This window comes from Oncorhynchus keta, chromosome 3, assembly GCF_023373465.1.
Source record: "Oncorhynchus keta strain PuntledgeMale-10-30-2019 chromosome 3, Oket_V2, whole genome shotgun sequence".
In the NCBI taxonomy this organism is placed as follows: domain Eukaryota; kingdom Metazoa; phylum Chordata; class Actinopteri; order Salmoniformes; family Salmonidae; genus Oncorhynchus; species Oncorhynchus keta.
The window spans coordinates 26,327,738-26,341,532 of record NC_068423.1 but is presented as its reverse complement, the minus strand read 5'-3'; the positions used below and the strand labels follow the sequence as shown (position 1 = coordinate 26,341,532).

General features: G+C 54.1%; 1 protein-coding gene and 2 long non-coding RNA genes across 9 annotated transcripts in view; 2 read left to right on the top strand and 1 right to left on the bottom strand.

The window, feature by feature from the left end:
* Positions 1 to 13,795, bottom strand: part of pde10a (phosphodiesterase 10A) — a 153,851-nt gene that overhangs the window by 64,063 nt on the left and 75,993 nt on the right. Inside the window, 7 exon segments of the mRNA XM_052494196.1 lie at positions 674 to 785; positions 935 to 1,107; positions 2,745 to 2,900; positions 5,031 to 5,181; positions 6,767 to 6,850; positions 11,212 to 11,234; positions 11,236 to 11,355. Of these exon segments, the coding sequence (XP_052350156.1) occupies positions 674 to 785; positions 935 to 1,107; positions 2,745 to 2,900; positions 5,031 to 5,181; positions 6,767 to 6,850; positions 11,212 to 11,234; positions 11,236 to 11,355 (819 nt within the window).
* Positions 1 to 13,795, top strand: part of LOC127915173 (uncharacterized) — a 61,014-nt gene that overhangs the window by 31,287 nt on the left and 15,932 nt on the right. The window lies entirely within an intron of this gene.
* LOC127915179 (uncharacterized) lies at positions 1,174 to 2,728 on the top strand. Its single transcript, XR_008090466.1, has 4 exons — positions 1,174 to 1,253; positions 1,295 to 1,374; positions 1,819 to 1,899; positions 2,102 to 2,728. It is a non-coding gene; the product is annotated as an uncharacterized LOC127915179 (long non-coding RNA).

Here is a 13,795-nt window from a genome sequence, read left to right as displayed (position 1 = left end):
TCCCTACACTCTAACCACTAGGCTACCTGCCGTCCCTACACTCTAACCGCTAGGCTACCTCCCGTCCCTACACTAACCACAAGGCTACCTGCCGTCCCTACACTCTAACCACTAGGCTACCTGCCGTCCTACACTCTAACCACTAGTCTACCTGCCGTCCCTACACTCTAACCACTAGGCTACCTGCCGTCCCTACACTCTAACCACTAGTCTACCTGCCGTCCCTACACTCTAACCACTAGGCTACCTGCCCCCTACACTCTAACCACTAGTCTACCTGCCGTCCCTACACTCTAACCACTAGTCTACCTGCCGTCCCTACACTCTAACCACTAGTCTACCTGCCGTCCCTACACTCTAACCACTAGTCTACCTGCCGTCCCTACACTCTAACCACTAGTCTACCTGCCGTCCCTACACTCTAACCACTAGGCTACCTGCCCCCCTACACTCTAACCACTAGGCTACCTGCCCCCCCTACACTCTAACCACTAGGCTACCTGCCGTCCCTACACTCTAACCACTAGGCTACCTGCCGTCCCTACACTCTAACCACTAGGCTACCTGCCGTCCCTACACTCTAACCACTAGGCTACCTGCCGTCCCTACACTCTAACCACTAGTCTACCACGTTACAAGAATAGAGATGTCGTAGTGAATTATACCACCGCACCTCGGCCCAGAACTCAGCGTAGATGTCATTAGCCGTGAGTCGTGTGATTGGCCACAGCTTGGTAACGGAACACAGGTCACATGCTGTCATCATCAGACCAATCACACGGTCCCTGGGGAAAGAAAAGTAAATATATATATATATACATTTTTTTAAATTATCTATTTCCAGATGTATCAGAGAATATGTCCAGTGTTTGTGTGTGTGTGTGCCTTGCGTTATGTCTAAAGTGTGTATGTGTACGACCCCCTGACCTCTGACCTGTGTTGGTGGTTGTCTAGGTCCAGTGCCTCCGTGGTCAGTAGCTCAGCTAGCTGTTTGCGGTTGCCGAAGTAGAGCGCCAGGTCTGTAGCGATGATGGCCTTGCGGATGATCTCTAACACCTGCTCGTACTCACTGGAAGTCAGGTTGGAGAAAACATTGTGCCCTTCCAGCTATGGGAAACAAAGAGATCAATAAAAAGCAAACGCTCCGCTTACGAGGAGTTCCGCTCAGCTTAGGTGGGATAGCCAGAGGGTACATCCTGGGAGTATAGCTTAGGTGGGATAGCCAGAGGGTACATCCTGGGAGTATAGCTTAGGTGGGATAGCCAGAGGGTACATCCTGGGAGTACCAGCTTAGGTGGGATAGCCAGAGGGTACATCCTGGGAGTATAGCTTAGGTGGGATAGCCAGAGGGTACATCCTGGGAGTATAGCTTAGGTGGGATAGCCAGAGGGTACATCCTGGGAGTACCAGCTTAGGTGGGATAGCCAGAGGGTACATCCTGGGAGTATATCTTAGGTGGGATAGCCAGAGGGTACATCCTGGGAGTACCAGCTTAGGTGTGGGATAGCCAGAGGGTACATCCTGGGAGTATAGCTTAGGTGGGATAGCCAGAGGGTACATCCTGGGAGTATAGCTTAGGTGGGATAGCCAGAGAGTACATCCTGGGAGTATAGCTTAGGTGGGATAGCCAGAGGGTACATCCTGGGAGTATAGCTTAGGCGGGATAGCCAGAGGGTACATCCTGGGAGTACCAGCTTAGGTGGGATAGCCAGAGGGTACATCCTGGGAGTATAGCTTAGGTGGGATAGCCAGAGAGTACATCCTGGGAGTATAGCTTAGGGGGATAGCCAGAGGGTACATCCTGGGAGTATAGCTTAGGTGGGATAGCCAGAGGGTACATCCTGGGAGTATAGCTTAGGTGGGATAGCCAGAGGGTACATCCTGGGAGTACCAGCTTAGGTGGGATAGCCAGAGGGTACATCCTGGGAGTATAGCTTAGGTGGGATAGCCAGAGGGTATATCCTGGGAGTACCAGCTTAGGTGGGATAGCCAGAGGGTACATCCTGCGAGTACAGCTTAGGTGGGATAACCAGAGGGTACATCATGGGAGTATAGCTTAGGTGGGATAACCAGAGGGTACATCATGGGAGTACCAGCTTAGGTGGGATAGCCAGAGGGTACATCCTGGGAGTATATCTTAGGTGGGATAGCCAGAGGGTACATCCTGGGAGTATAGCTTAGGTGGGATAGCCAGAGGGTACATCCTGCGAGTACAGCTTAGGTGGGATAACCAGAGGGTACATCATGGGAGTGCAGTAGGTCCTGGAATGTTCAGGGTAGTTTGGATACTTTGCAAGTTTTTGTGGTCAATTTGAAATTGAAGCCTGTTAATTCAGGAAGTAAACTGAGATTGCAATTCAATAACTGAAAAAGGACATCTATTTTCAATGACATCTCAATAAATGTCAAAGTAAAAGCTATTTATTAAAAATAAATCCACTTTTGAAGTTTTAAATTCAAATTGCTTTCTTAATTGAAATATCTTCCATTAGAATTGACACAACACTGACGCTTCTGTGGACAAGGATTCAGGGTACCTGATCATCACCCACCAAAGATGAGGAATTTGAATTGGGAGGGGACACCGGTTAATAACAGAGCAGCTGTTAGGGGGGAATGTCTGAAGAGTTAAGACCCTCCCGGGGGAACATTTGGAAGGCAGCTGAGTAAGCGTGTGTGAACAGGGTGTGTGTGTGTGTGTGTGTGTGTGTGTGTGTGTGTGTGTGTGTGTGTGGTAGTCCTACCTGCAGGATGGATACAGTCTGGGAGAAGTGGTGCTGCTCCATTGTAGACGTGCTGTACAGGGCAGCTAGAGGATGGTCAAACTTCTGCAGGTAGGTGTTACTGTATCCTCGATGGTCCAGATCATGACATAGACAGGCTATCAGCAGACCCTTCTTCTGTTGATGGGGAGAGAGAGAGGAGAGATGGGGAGAGCGAGGGATGGGGAGAGAGGAGATGGGGGAGAGAGAGAGGGATGGGGAGAGAGAGAGAGGAGATGGGGGAGAGAGAGAGGAGATGGGGAGAGAGAGGGAGAGAGAGAGGGGATGGGGAGAGAGAGAGGAGATGGGGAGAGAGGAGATGGGGAGAGAGAGGGGGGGATGGGGAGAGAGGAGATGGGGGAGAGAGAGGGGATGGGGAGAGAGGAGATGGGGAGAGAGAGAGGGGATGGGGAGAGAGAGAGGAGATGGGGAGAGAGAGAGGAGATGGGGAGAGAGAGGGGATGGGAGAGAGAGAGGAGATGGGGAGAGAGAGAGGAGATGGGGAGAGAGAGAGGGGATGGGGAGAGAGAGAGGAGATGGGGAGAGAGGAGATGGGGGAGAGAGAGAGGGGATGGGGAGAGAGAGAGGAGATGGGGAGAGAGGAGATGGGGGAGAGAGAGAGGGGATGGGGAGAGAGAGGGGGAGAGAGAGAGGAGATGGGGAGAGAGGAGATGAGGGAGAGAGAGAGGGGATGGGGAGAGAGAGAGGAGATGGGGAGAGAGAGAGGAGAGGGGGAGAGAGAGGGGAGAGAGAGAGGGGATGGGGAGAGAGAGGGGAGATGGGGATGGGGGAGAGAGGAGATGGGGAGAGAGAGAGGAGATGGGGAGAGAGGAGATGGGGAGAGAGAGAGGGGATGGGGAGAGAGGAGATGGGGAGAGAGGAGATGGGGGAGAGAGAGAGGGGATGGGGAGAGAGAGAGGAGATGGGGGAGAGAGAGAGGGAGATGGGGAGAGAGAGAGGAGATGGGGAGAGAGAGGGGGGGGAGAGAGGAGATGGGGAGAGAGAGAGGGGATGGGGAGAGAGAGAGGAGATGAGGAGATGGGGAGAGAGAGAGGAGATGGGGAGAGAGGAGATGGGGGAGAGAGAGAGGGGATGGGAGAGAGGAGATGGGGAGAGAGGAGATGGGGAGAGAGATGGGGAGAGAGAGGGGGGATGGGGAGAGAGAGAGGGGGATGGGGAGAGAGAGAGGAGATGGGGAGAGAGAGGGAGATGGGGAGAGAGAGAGGAGATGGGGGAGAGAGAGGGGGAGATGGGGGAGAGAGAGAGGGGAGAGATGGGGGGGAGAGAGGGGGAGAGAGAGAGGGGATGGGGAGAGAGAGAGGAGATGGGGGAGAGAGGAGATGGGGAGAGAGAGGGGAGAGAGAGAGGGGATGGGGAGAGAGAGAGGAGATGGGGGAGAGAGAGAGGGATGGATGGAGAGAGAGAGGGGATGGGGAGAGAGAGAGAGGAGATGGGGAGAGAGAGAGGAGATGGGGAGAGAGAGAGGATGGGGAGAGAGAGGGATGGATGGAGAGAGAGAGGAGATGGGGGAGAGAGAGGGGATGGGGGAGAGAGAGGGATGGGGAGAGAGAGGATGGGGAGAGAGAGGGGATGGATGGAGAGAGAGAGGGGATGGGGAGAGAGAGAGAGGGGATGGGGAGAGAGAGAGGAGATGGAGAGAGGGGATGGGGGAGAGAGAGGGGAGAGAGAGAGAGGGGATGGGGAGAGAGAGAGGGGATGGGGAGAGAGAGAGGAGATGGGGGAGAGAGAGAGAGGGATGGGGAGAGAGAGAGGATGGACAGAGAGAGGGGATGGATGGAGAGAGAGAGGAGATGGGGGAGAGAGGGGGATGGGGAGAGAGAGGGGATGGGGAGAGAGAGGATGGGGAGAGAGAGGGGATGGATGGAGAGAGAGAGGGGATGGGGAGAGAGAGAGAGGAGATGGGGAGAGAGAGAGGAGATGGAGAGAGAGAGAGGGGGATGGGGGAGAGAGAGGGAGAGAGAGAGGGGATGGGGAGAGAGAGAGGGGATGGGGAGAGAGAGAGGAGATGGGGAGAGAGAGAGAGAGGGGATGGGGAGAGAGAGAGGATGGACAGAGAGAGAGAGGATGGACAAGTGCACATGGAAGTCAGCTACTGATAGAATTAACCCTGTTTAGAATCTATCCTCATTCTATTTAGGAAACAGGAAGTAAATGACTGAATTGGAATGGATCCTCTTTCTAAACTTTACTTTATTTTAGCTCTTGACTATGCTATTGACAAACTGACGGATGGACAGACAGACAGACCTCTATCTCAGTGAAGATGCCGGTGGTCTTCTGCAGTATGGCGTACATACAGTGAGCCACGTTCACCGCATGTTTCCAGTTGTGGTAGGGAACACGCCGATAATTCTTCCTCACAGACATAGTGAACCTGCACAACTTCTCTAGCTCAAAACTAGAAGGAGGGAGAGGGAGAGAGGACGGAGAGGGTGAGAGGACGGAGAGAGAGAGGACGGAGAGGGAGAGAGGACGGAGAGGGTGAGAGGACGGAGAGAGAGAGGACGGAGAGGGAGAGAGAGAGGACGGAGAGGGTGAGAGGACGGAGAGAGAGAGACGGAGAGAGAGAGGACGGAGAGGGAGAGAGAGAGGACGGAGAGGGAGAGAGAGAGGACGGAGAGGGAGAGAGGAAGGAGAGAGAGAGAGGACGGAGAGGGTGAGAGGACGGAGAGGGTGAGAGGACGGAGAGGGTGAGAGGACGGAGAGGGTGAGAGGACGGAGAGGGAGAGAGAGAGGATGGAGAGGGTGAGAGGACGGAGAGAGAGAGGACGGAGAGGGAGAGAGAGAGGACGGAGAGGGAGAGAGAGAGAGAGGACGGAGGGAGAGAGGACGGAGAGGGAGAGAGGACGGAGAGGGTGAGAGGATGGAGAGAGGACGGAGAGGGAGAGAGAGAGGACGGAGAGGGAGAGGACGGAGAGAGAACGGAGAGAGAGAGTACAGAGAGAGGATGGAGAGAGAGAGGACGGAGGGAGAGAAAGGGAGGACGGAGAGGGAGAGGGAGAGCAGACGGAGAGGGAGAGAGGACGGAGAGAGGACGGAGAGAGAGGACGGAGAGGGAGAGAGAGAGGACGGAGAGGGAGAGAGAGAGAGGACAGAGGGAGAGAGGACGGAGAGGGAGAGAGAGGACGGAGATGGAGAGAGAGAGGACAGAGAGGGAGTGAGAGAGGACGGAGAGGGAGAGAGAGAGAGAGAGGACGGAGAGAGGACGGAGAGGGAGGGAGAGAGAGAGGACGGTGAGAGGACGGAGAAGGTGAGGACGGAGAGAGAGAGAGAGTACAGAGAGAGAGAGAGGATGGAGAGGGAGAGAGAGGATGGAGAGGGAGAGAGAGAGGACGGAGAGGGAGAGAGAGAGGACAGAGATAGAGAGAGGGAGAGAAAGGGAGGACGGAGAGAGAGATAACGGAGAGAGAGAGAACGGAGAGAGAGAGAGGAAGGAGAGAGAGAGGACAGAGAGAGAGAGAGAGGACGGAGAGAGAGAGAGGACGGAGAGAGAGAGCGGACGGAGAGAGAGAGCGGACAGAGAGAGAGAGCGGACGGAGAGAGAGAGGACGGAGAGTGAGAGAGAGGTCAGAGAGAGAGAGGACGGAGAGGGAGAGAGGATGGAGAGGGGGAGAGAGTAATATTAGTAATTTTCTTATAGAATCTATGGGTATATATGACTAAGTTAATTTGTCTCGAAGAATATATGGGTACAGTATACAATAAAATGCAAATTAATTACTTAAAAATCATACAATGTGATTTTCTGGATTTTTGTTTTAGATTCCGTCTCTCACAGTTGAAGTGTACCTATGATAAAAATTACAGACCCCTACATGCTTTGTAAGTAGGAAAACCTGCAAAATCGGCAGTGTACATGACTGTACATGACTAAATTAATTGATCTTATAGAATCTATGGGTATTTATGACTAATTGAAATTTATCCCGTAGAATCTATGGGTTTATTTGACCAAGTTAATTTCCCTGATGACCTTCACGTACCTGGTCTCTCCACATGAGTTGTGGACCATGTAAACAAAGACAGCCGGCCACAGCTCCTCAAACTGACTAATGTCAAAATGAAACCTGAAGGAGGGAGGGAGAGAGAGGGAAAGAAAGAGGGAGGGAGCCTCTTAGATTATGATGGCCCTGCAGTGTGTGTGTGTGTGTGGGGGAGAGAAAGTCAGACTGGCTGTAGATCAGCAGGGCTGAAACAAGCAAGCGTGTACACGCACAGGGTCCCTTCCTTCCTGCTCTGGCCATTCTCTCCTGTCTGTCTGCGTCAGGGCCGTCTCTCTCCTGTCTGTCTGCGTCAGGACCGTCTCTCTCCTGTCTGTCTGCGTCAGGGCCGTCTCTCTCCTGTCTGTCTGCGTCAGGGCCGTCTCTCTCCTGTCTGTCTGCGTCAGGACCGTCTCTCTCCTGTCTGTCTGCGTCAGGGCCGTCTCTCTCCTGTCTGTCTGCGTCAGGACCGTCTCTCTCCTGTCTGTCTGTCTGTCTGCGTCAGGACCGTCTCTCTCCTGTCTGTCTGTCTGTCTGCGTCAGGACCGTCTCTCTCCTGTCTGTCTGCGTCAGGACCGTCTCTCTCCTGTCTGTCTGCGTCAGGGCCGTCTCTCTCCTGTCTGTCTGCGTCAGGACCGTCTCTCTCCTGTCTGTCTGTCTGTCTGCGTCAGGACCGTCTCTCTCCTGTCTGTCTGCGTCAGGAACGTCTCTCTCCTGTCTGTCTGCATCAGGAACGTCTCTCTCCCTGTCTGTCTGCGTCAGGACCGTCTCTCTCCTGTCTGTCTGCGTCAGGACCGTCTCTCTCCTGTCTGTCTGCGTCAGGGCCGTCTCTCTCCTGTCTGTCTGCGTCAGGACCGTCTCTCTCCTGTCTGTCTGCGTCAGGACCGTCTCTCTCCTGTCTGTCTGCGTCAGGGCCGTCTCTCTCCTGTCTGTCTGCGTCAGGGCCGTCTCTCTCCTGTCTGTCTGCGTCAGGGCCGTCTCTCTCCTGTCTGTCTGCGTCAGGGCCGTCTCTCTCCTGTCTGTCTGCGTCAGGGCCGTCTCTCTCTCCTGTCTGTCTGTCTGTCTGCGTCAGGACCGTCTCTCTCCTGTCTGTCTGTGTCAGGAACATCTTTCTCCTGTCTGTCTGCATCAGGAACGTCTCTCTCCAGTCTGTCTGCGTCAGGACCGTCTCTCTCCTGTCTGTCTGCGTCAGGGCCGTCTCTCTTCTGTCTGTCTGCGTCAGGGCCGTCTCTCTCCTGTCTGTCTGCGTCAGGACCGTCTCTCTCCTGTCTGTCTGCGTCAGGGCCGTCTCTCTCCTGTCTGTCTGCGTCAGGACCGTCTCTCTCCTGTCTGTCTGTCTGTCTGTCTGGTCTGTCTGTCTGTCTGTCTGTGTCAGGACCGTCTCTCTCCTGTCTGTCTGCGTCAGGGCCGTCTCTCTCCTGTCTGTCTGCGTCAGGACCGTCTCTCTCCTGTCTGTCTGCGTCAGGACCGTCTCTCTCCTGTCTGTCTGCGTCAGGGCCGTCTCTCTCCTGTCTGTCTGCGTCAGGGCCGTCTCTCTCCTGTCTGTCTGCGTCAGGACCGTCTCTCTCCTGTCTGTCTGCGTCAGGACCGTCTCTCTCCTGTCTGTCTGCGTCAGGACCGTCTCTCTCCTGTCTGTCTGTCTGCGTCAGGGCCGTCTCTCTCCTGTCTGTCTGTCTGTCTGTCTGTCTGTCTGTCTGTGTCAGGACCGTCTCTCTCCTGTCGTCTGTCTGCGTCAGGCCCGTCTCTCTCCTGTCTGTCTGCGTCAGGACCGTCTCTCTCCTGTCTGTCTGTCTGTCGTCAGGGCCGTCTCTCTCCTGTCTGTCTGTCTGCGTCAGGACCGTCTCTCTCTCTGTCTGTCTGTCTGCGTCAGGAACGTCTCTCCTCCCTGTCTGTCTGCGTCAGGAACGTCTCTCTCCTGTCTGTCTGCATCAGGAACGTCTCTCTCCTGTCTGTCTGCGTCAGGACCGTCTCTCTCTCCTGTCTGTCTGCGTCAGGGCCGTCTCTCTCCTGTCTGTCTGCGTCAGGGCCGTCTCTCTCCTGTCTGTCTGCGTCAGGACCGTCTCTCTCCTGTCTGTCTGCGTCAGGGCCGTCTCTCTCCTGTCTGTCTGCGTCAGGGCCGTCTCTCTCCTGTCTGTCTGTCTGCGTCAGGGCCGTCTCTCTCCTGTCTGTCTGCGTCAGGACCGTCTCTCTCCTGTCTGTCTGCGTCAGGGCCGTCTCTCTCCTGTCTGTCTGCGTCAGGGCCGTCTCTCTCCTGTCTGTCTGCGTCAGGGCCGTCTCTCTCCTGTCTGTCTGCGTCAGGACCGTCTCTCTCCTGTCTGTCTGTCTGTCTGCGTCAGGACCGTCTCTCTCCTGTCTGTCTGTGTCAGGAACGTCTCTCTCCTGTCTGTCTGCATCAGGAACGTCTCTCTCCTGTCTGTCTGCGTCAGGACCGTCTCTCTCCTGTCTGTCTGCGTCAGGACCGTCTCTCTCCTGTCTGTCTGTCTCTCCTGTCTGTCTGCGTCAGGAACGTCTCTCTCCTGTCTGTCTGCGTCAGGAACGTCTCTCTCCTGTCTGTCTGCGTCAGGACCGTCTCTCTCCTGTCTGTCTGCGTCAGGACCGTGTCTGTCTGCGTCAGGGCCGTCTCTCTCCTGTCTGTCTGCGTCAGGACCGTCTCTCTCCCTGTCTGTCTGTCTGTCTGCGTCAGGGCCGTCTCTCTCCTGTCTGTCTGCGTCAGGGCCGTCTCTCTCCTGTCTGTCTGCGTCAGGGCCGTCTCTCTCCTGTCTGTCTGCGTCAGGACCGTCTCTCTCCTGTCTGTCTGCGTCAGGGCCGTCTCTCTCCTGTCTGTCTGCGTCAGGGCCGTCTCTCTCCTGTCTGTCTGCGTCAGGGCCGTCTCTCTCCTGTCTGTCTGCGTCAGGGCCGTCTCTCTCCTGTCTGTCTGCGTCAGGACCGTCTCTCTCCTGTCTGTCTGCGTCAGGACCGTCTCTCTCCTGTCTGTCTGCGTCAGGACCGTCTCTCTCCTGTCTGTCTGCGTCAGGGCCGTCTCTCTCCTGTCTGTCTGCGTCAGGGCCGTCTCTCTCCTGTCTGTCTGCTTCAGGAACGTCTCTCTCCTGTCTGTCTGCGTCAGGGCCGTCTCTCTCCTGTCTGTCTGCGTCAGGACCGTCTCTCTCCTGTCTGTCTGCGTGAGGGCCGTCTCTCTCCTGTCTGTCTGCGTCAGGGCCGTCTCTCTCCTGTCTGTCTGCGTCAGGACCGTCTCTCTCCTGTCTGTCTGCGTCAGGGCCGTCTCTCTCCTGTCTGTCTGCGTCAGGGCCGTCGCTCTCTCTTAAGAGACAGACATGGGTTTGAAGAAAACAAATCCTATTTGAACCCATGTCTGCTCCAAGAAACATGGCTGAGGATGAGAATACTAGAATAGGCAGGTTATGGTGTATGAACAATGGGAGATAAGAGGCAGGTTATGGTGTATGAACAATGGGAGATAAGAGGCAGGTTATGGTGTATGAACAATGGGAGATAAGAGACAGGTTATGGTGTATGAACAATGGGAGATAAGAGGCAGGTTATGGTGTATGAACAATGGGAGATAAGAGACAGGTTATGGTGTATGAACAATGGGAGATAAGAGGCAGGTTATGGTGTATGAACAATGGGAGATAAGAGACAGGTTATGGTGTATGAACAATGAGAGATAAGAGACAGGTTATGGTGTATGAACAATGGGAGATAAGAGGCAGGTTATGGTGTATGAACAATGGGAGATAAGAGACAGGTTATGGTGTATGAACAATGGGAGATAAGAGACAGGTTATGGTGTATGAACAATGGGAGATAAGAGGCAGGTTATGGTGTATGAACAATGGGAGATAAGAGACAGGTTATGGTGTATGAACAATGAGAGATAAGAGACAGGTTATGGTGTATGAACAATGGGAGATAAGAGGCAGGTTATGGTGTATGAACAATGGGAGATAAGAGACAGGTTATGGTGTATGAACAATGGGAGATAAGAGACAGGTTATGGTGTATGAACAATGGGAGATAAGAGGCAGGTTATGGTGTATGAACAATGGGAGATAAGAGGCAGGTTATGGTGTATGAACAATGGGAGATAAGAGGCAGGTTATGGTGTATGAACAATGAGAGATCAATGGATTATGGTTAGGATCCTCACAGTTCTATCTCTTTGTATAGGGGCCTTATGGTTAGACACTCACAGTTCTATCTCTTTGTATAGGGGTGTTATGGTTAGACACTCACAGTTCTATCTCTTTGTATAGGGGTGTTAGGGTTAGACACTCACAGTTCTATCTCTTTGTATAGGGGCCTTATGGTTAGACACTCACAGTTCTATCTCTTTGTATAGGGGCCTTATGGTTAGACACTCACAGTTCTATCTCTTTGTATAGGGGTGTTATGGTTAGACACTCACAGTTCTATCTCTTTGTATAGGGGTGTTATGGTTAGACACTCACAGTTCTATCTCTTTGTATAGGGGGTGTAGGAAGGTCCAGCTTCGTGAGGGTCTTCCACTCCTCTGAAGTACAGATACTGTGGTAGGACAACTTCTCCATGGTTACCCTGTAGATACACTCAGAGTGCCTGATCCGGTGGTACATCTGGACAGACAGACAGACACACACAGACAGAGAGAGACAGACTGTCCTTCAAACTCTTGGCGTTGCCGTTGGGAGTCGTGTTGATCCCCCATCCTTCGCACCAAAGCTTCCCTCTCCTCTCTCTCCCCTCCTCTATTCTCCCAGCAGTCTCTCTCTCTCCCCTCCCTTCCTGACTGCTCCTCTCAGCCTCTCTCCTCTTCTCTTTCCTCTCCGCTTATCCTCCACCTCCTCTTCTTCCCTCTCCTCTCTCCTTCCCTCTCGTCTCTCTCCCCTCTCTCCTCTTCCCTCTCCCCTCTCCTCTCCTCTCTCTCCCCTCTCTCTCCTCTCTCTCCCCTCTCTCCTCTTCCCTCCCCTCTCTCTCCCCTCTCTCCTCTTCCCTCCCCTCTCTCTCCCCTCTCTCCTCTTCCCTCTCCTCTCCTCTCTCCTCTCTCTCCCCTCTCTCCTCTTCCCTCCCCTCTCTCTCCCCTCTCTCCTCTTCCCTCTCCTCTCTCTCCCCTCTGCACTGCGTTCATCCACCTCTGGCCTGCTCGCCTCCCTACCACTGAGGAAGTACAGTTCCCGCTCAGCCCAGTCAAAACTGTTCGCTGCTCTGGCCCCCCAATGGTGGAACAAACTCCCTCATGACGCCAGGACAGCGGAGTCAATCACCACCTTCCGGAGACACCTGAAACCCCACCTCTTTAAGGAATACCTAGGATAGGATAAAGTAATCCTTCTCACCCCCCCCCCCCCTTAAAAGATTTAGATGCACTATTGTAAAGTGGCTGTTCCACTGGATGTCATAAGGTGAATGCACCAATTTGTAAGTCGCTCTGGATAAGAGCGTCTGCTAAATGACTTAAATGTAAATGTAAATGTCCTCTTCCCTCTCCTCTCTCTCCCCTCTCTCTCTCTCCTCTTCCCTCTCCCCCCTCCTCTCTCTCCCCTCTCTCCCCTCTCTCCTCTCTCTCCCCTCTGTCCTCTTCCCTCTCCTCTCTCTCCCCTCTCTCTCTCTCCCCTCTCCTCTCTCTCCCCTCTCTCTCTCCTCTTCCCTCTCCTCTCTCTCCCCTCTCTCCTCTTCCCTCTCCTCTCTCCTCTTCCCTCTCCCCCCTCTCTCTCTCCTCTTCCCTCTCCCCTCTCCTCTCCTCTCCTCTCTCCCCCTCCTCTCTCTCCTCTCTCCTCTTCCCTCTCCCCTCTCCTCTTCTCTCCTCTCTCTCCCCTCTCCTCTCTCTCCCCTCTCTCCTCTCTCCTCTTCCCTCTCCCCTCTCTCCTCTTCCCTCTCCTCTCTCTTCCCTCTCCTCTCTCTCAGCAGGCCCTCCTGTAAGGTCAAAGCAAAACATTTGAAACATGTTTTGTTGTTGTTGTTGAAAACATCTAACTTGCAGTTCTACACATTTTGCAATGAGGCTGAGAGAAAATGGTGCAGTTTTAAAGCAAATTTCCTTCATTCTAAATGTTTTGATTTGACTTATGATGTATTCTAGTGGTTCTAGTACCCCTCTGTGTGGTTCTAGTGCCCCTCTGTGTGGTTCTATTGCCCCTCTGTGTGGTTCTAGTGCCCCTCTGTGTGGTTCTAGTGCCCCTCTGTGTGGTTCTAGTGCCCCTCTATGTGGTTCTAGTGCCCCTCTGTGTGGTTCTAGTACACCTCTGTGTGGTTCTAGTACCCCTCTGTGTGGTTCTAGTGCCCCTCTGTGTGGTTCTAGTGCCCCTCTGTGTGGTTCTAGTGCCCCTCTGTGTGGTTCTAGTGCCCCTCTGTGTGGTTCTAGTGCCCCTCTGTGTGGTTCTAGTGTCCCTCTGTGTGGTTCTAGTGCCCCTCTGTGTGGTTCTAGTGCCCCTCTGTGTGGTTCTAGTGCCCCTCTGTGTGGTTCTAGTGCCCCTCTGTGTGGTTCTAGTGCCCCTCTGTGTGGTTCAATTGCCCCTCTGTGTGGTTCTAGTGTCCCTCTGTGTGGTTCTAGTGCCCCTCTGTGTGGTTCTAGTGTCCCTCTGTTCTAGTGCCCCTCTGTGTGGTTCTAGTGCCCCTCTGTGTGGTTCTAGTGCCCCTCTGTGTGGTTCTAGTGCCCCTCTGTGTGGTTCTAGTGCCCCTCTGTGTGGTTCTAGTGCCCCTCTGTGTGGTTCTAGTGCCCCTCTGTGTGGTTCTAGTGCCCCTCTGTGTGGTTCTAGTGCCCCTCTGTGTGGTTCTAGTGCCCCTCTGTGTGGTTCTAGTGCCCCTCTGTGTGGTTCTATTGCCCCTCTGTGTGGTTCTAGTGCCCCTCTGTGTGGTTCAATTGCCCCTCTGTGTGGTTCTAGTGTCCCTCTGTGTGGTTCTAGTGCCCCTCTGTGTGGTTCTAGTGTCCCTCTGTGTGGTTCTAGTGCCCCTCTGTGTGGTTCTAGTGCCCCTCTGTGTGGTTCTAGTGCCCCTCTGTGTGGTTCTAGTGCCCCTCTGTGTGGTTCTAGTGCCCCTCTGTGTGGTTCTAGTGCCCCT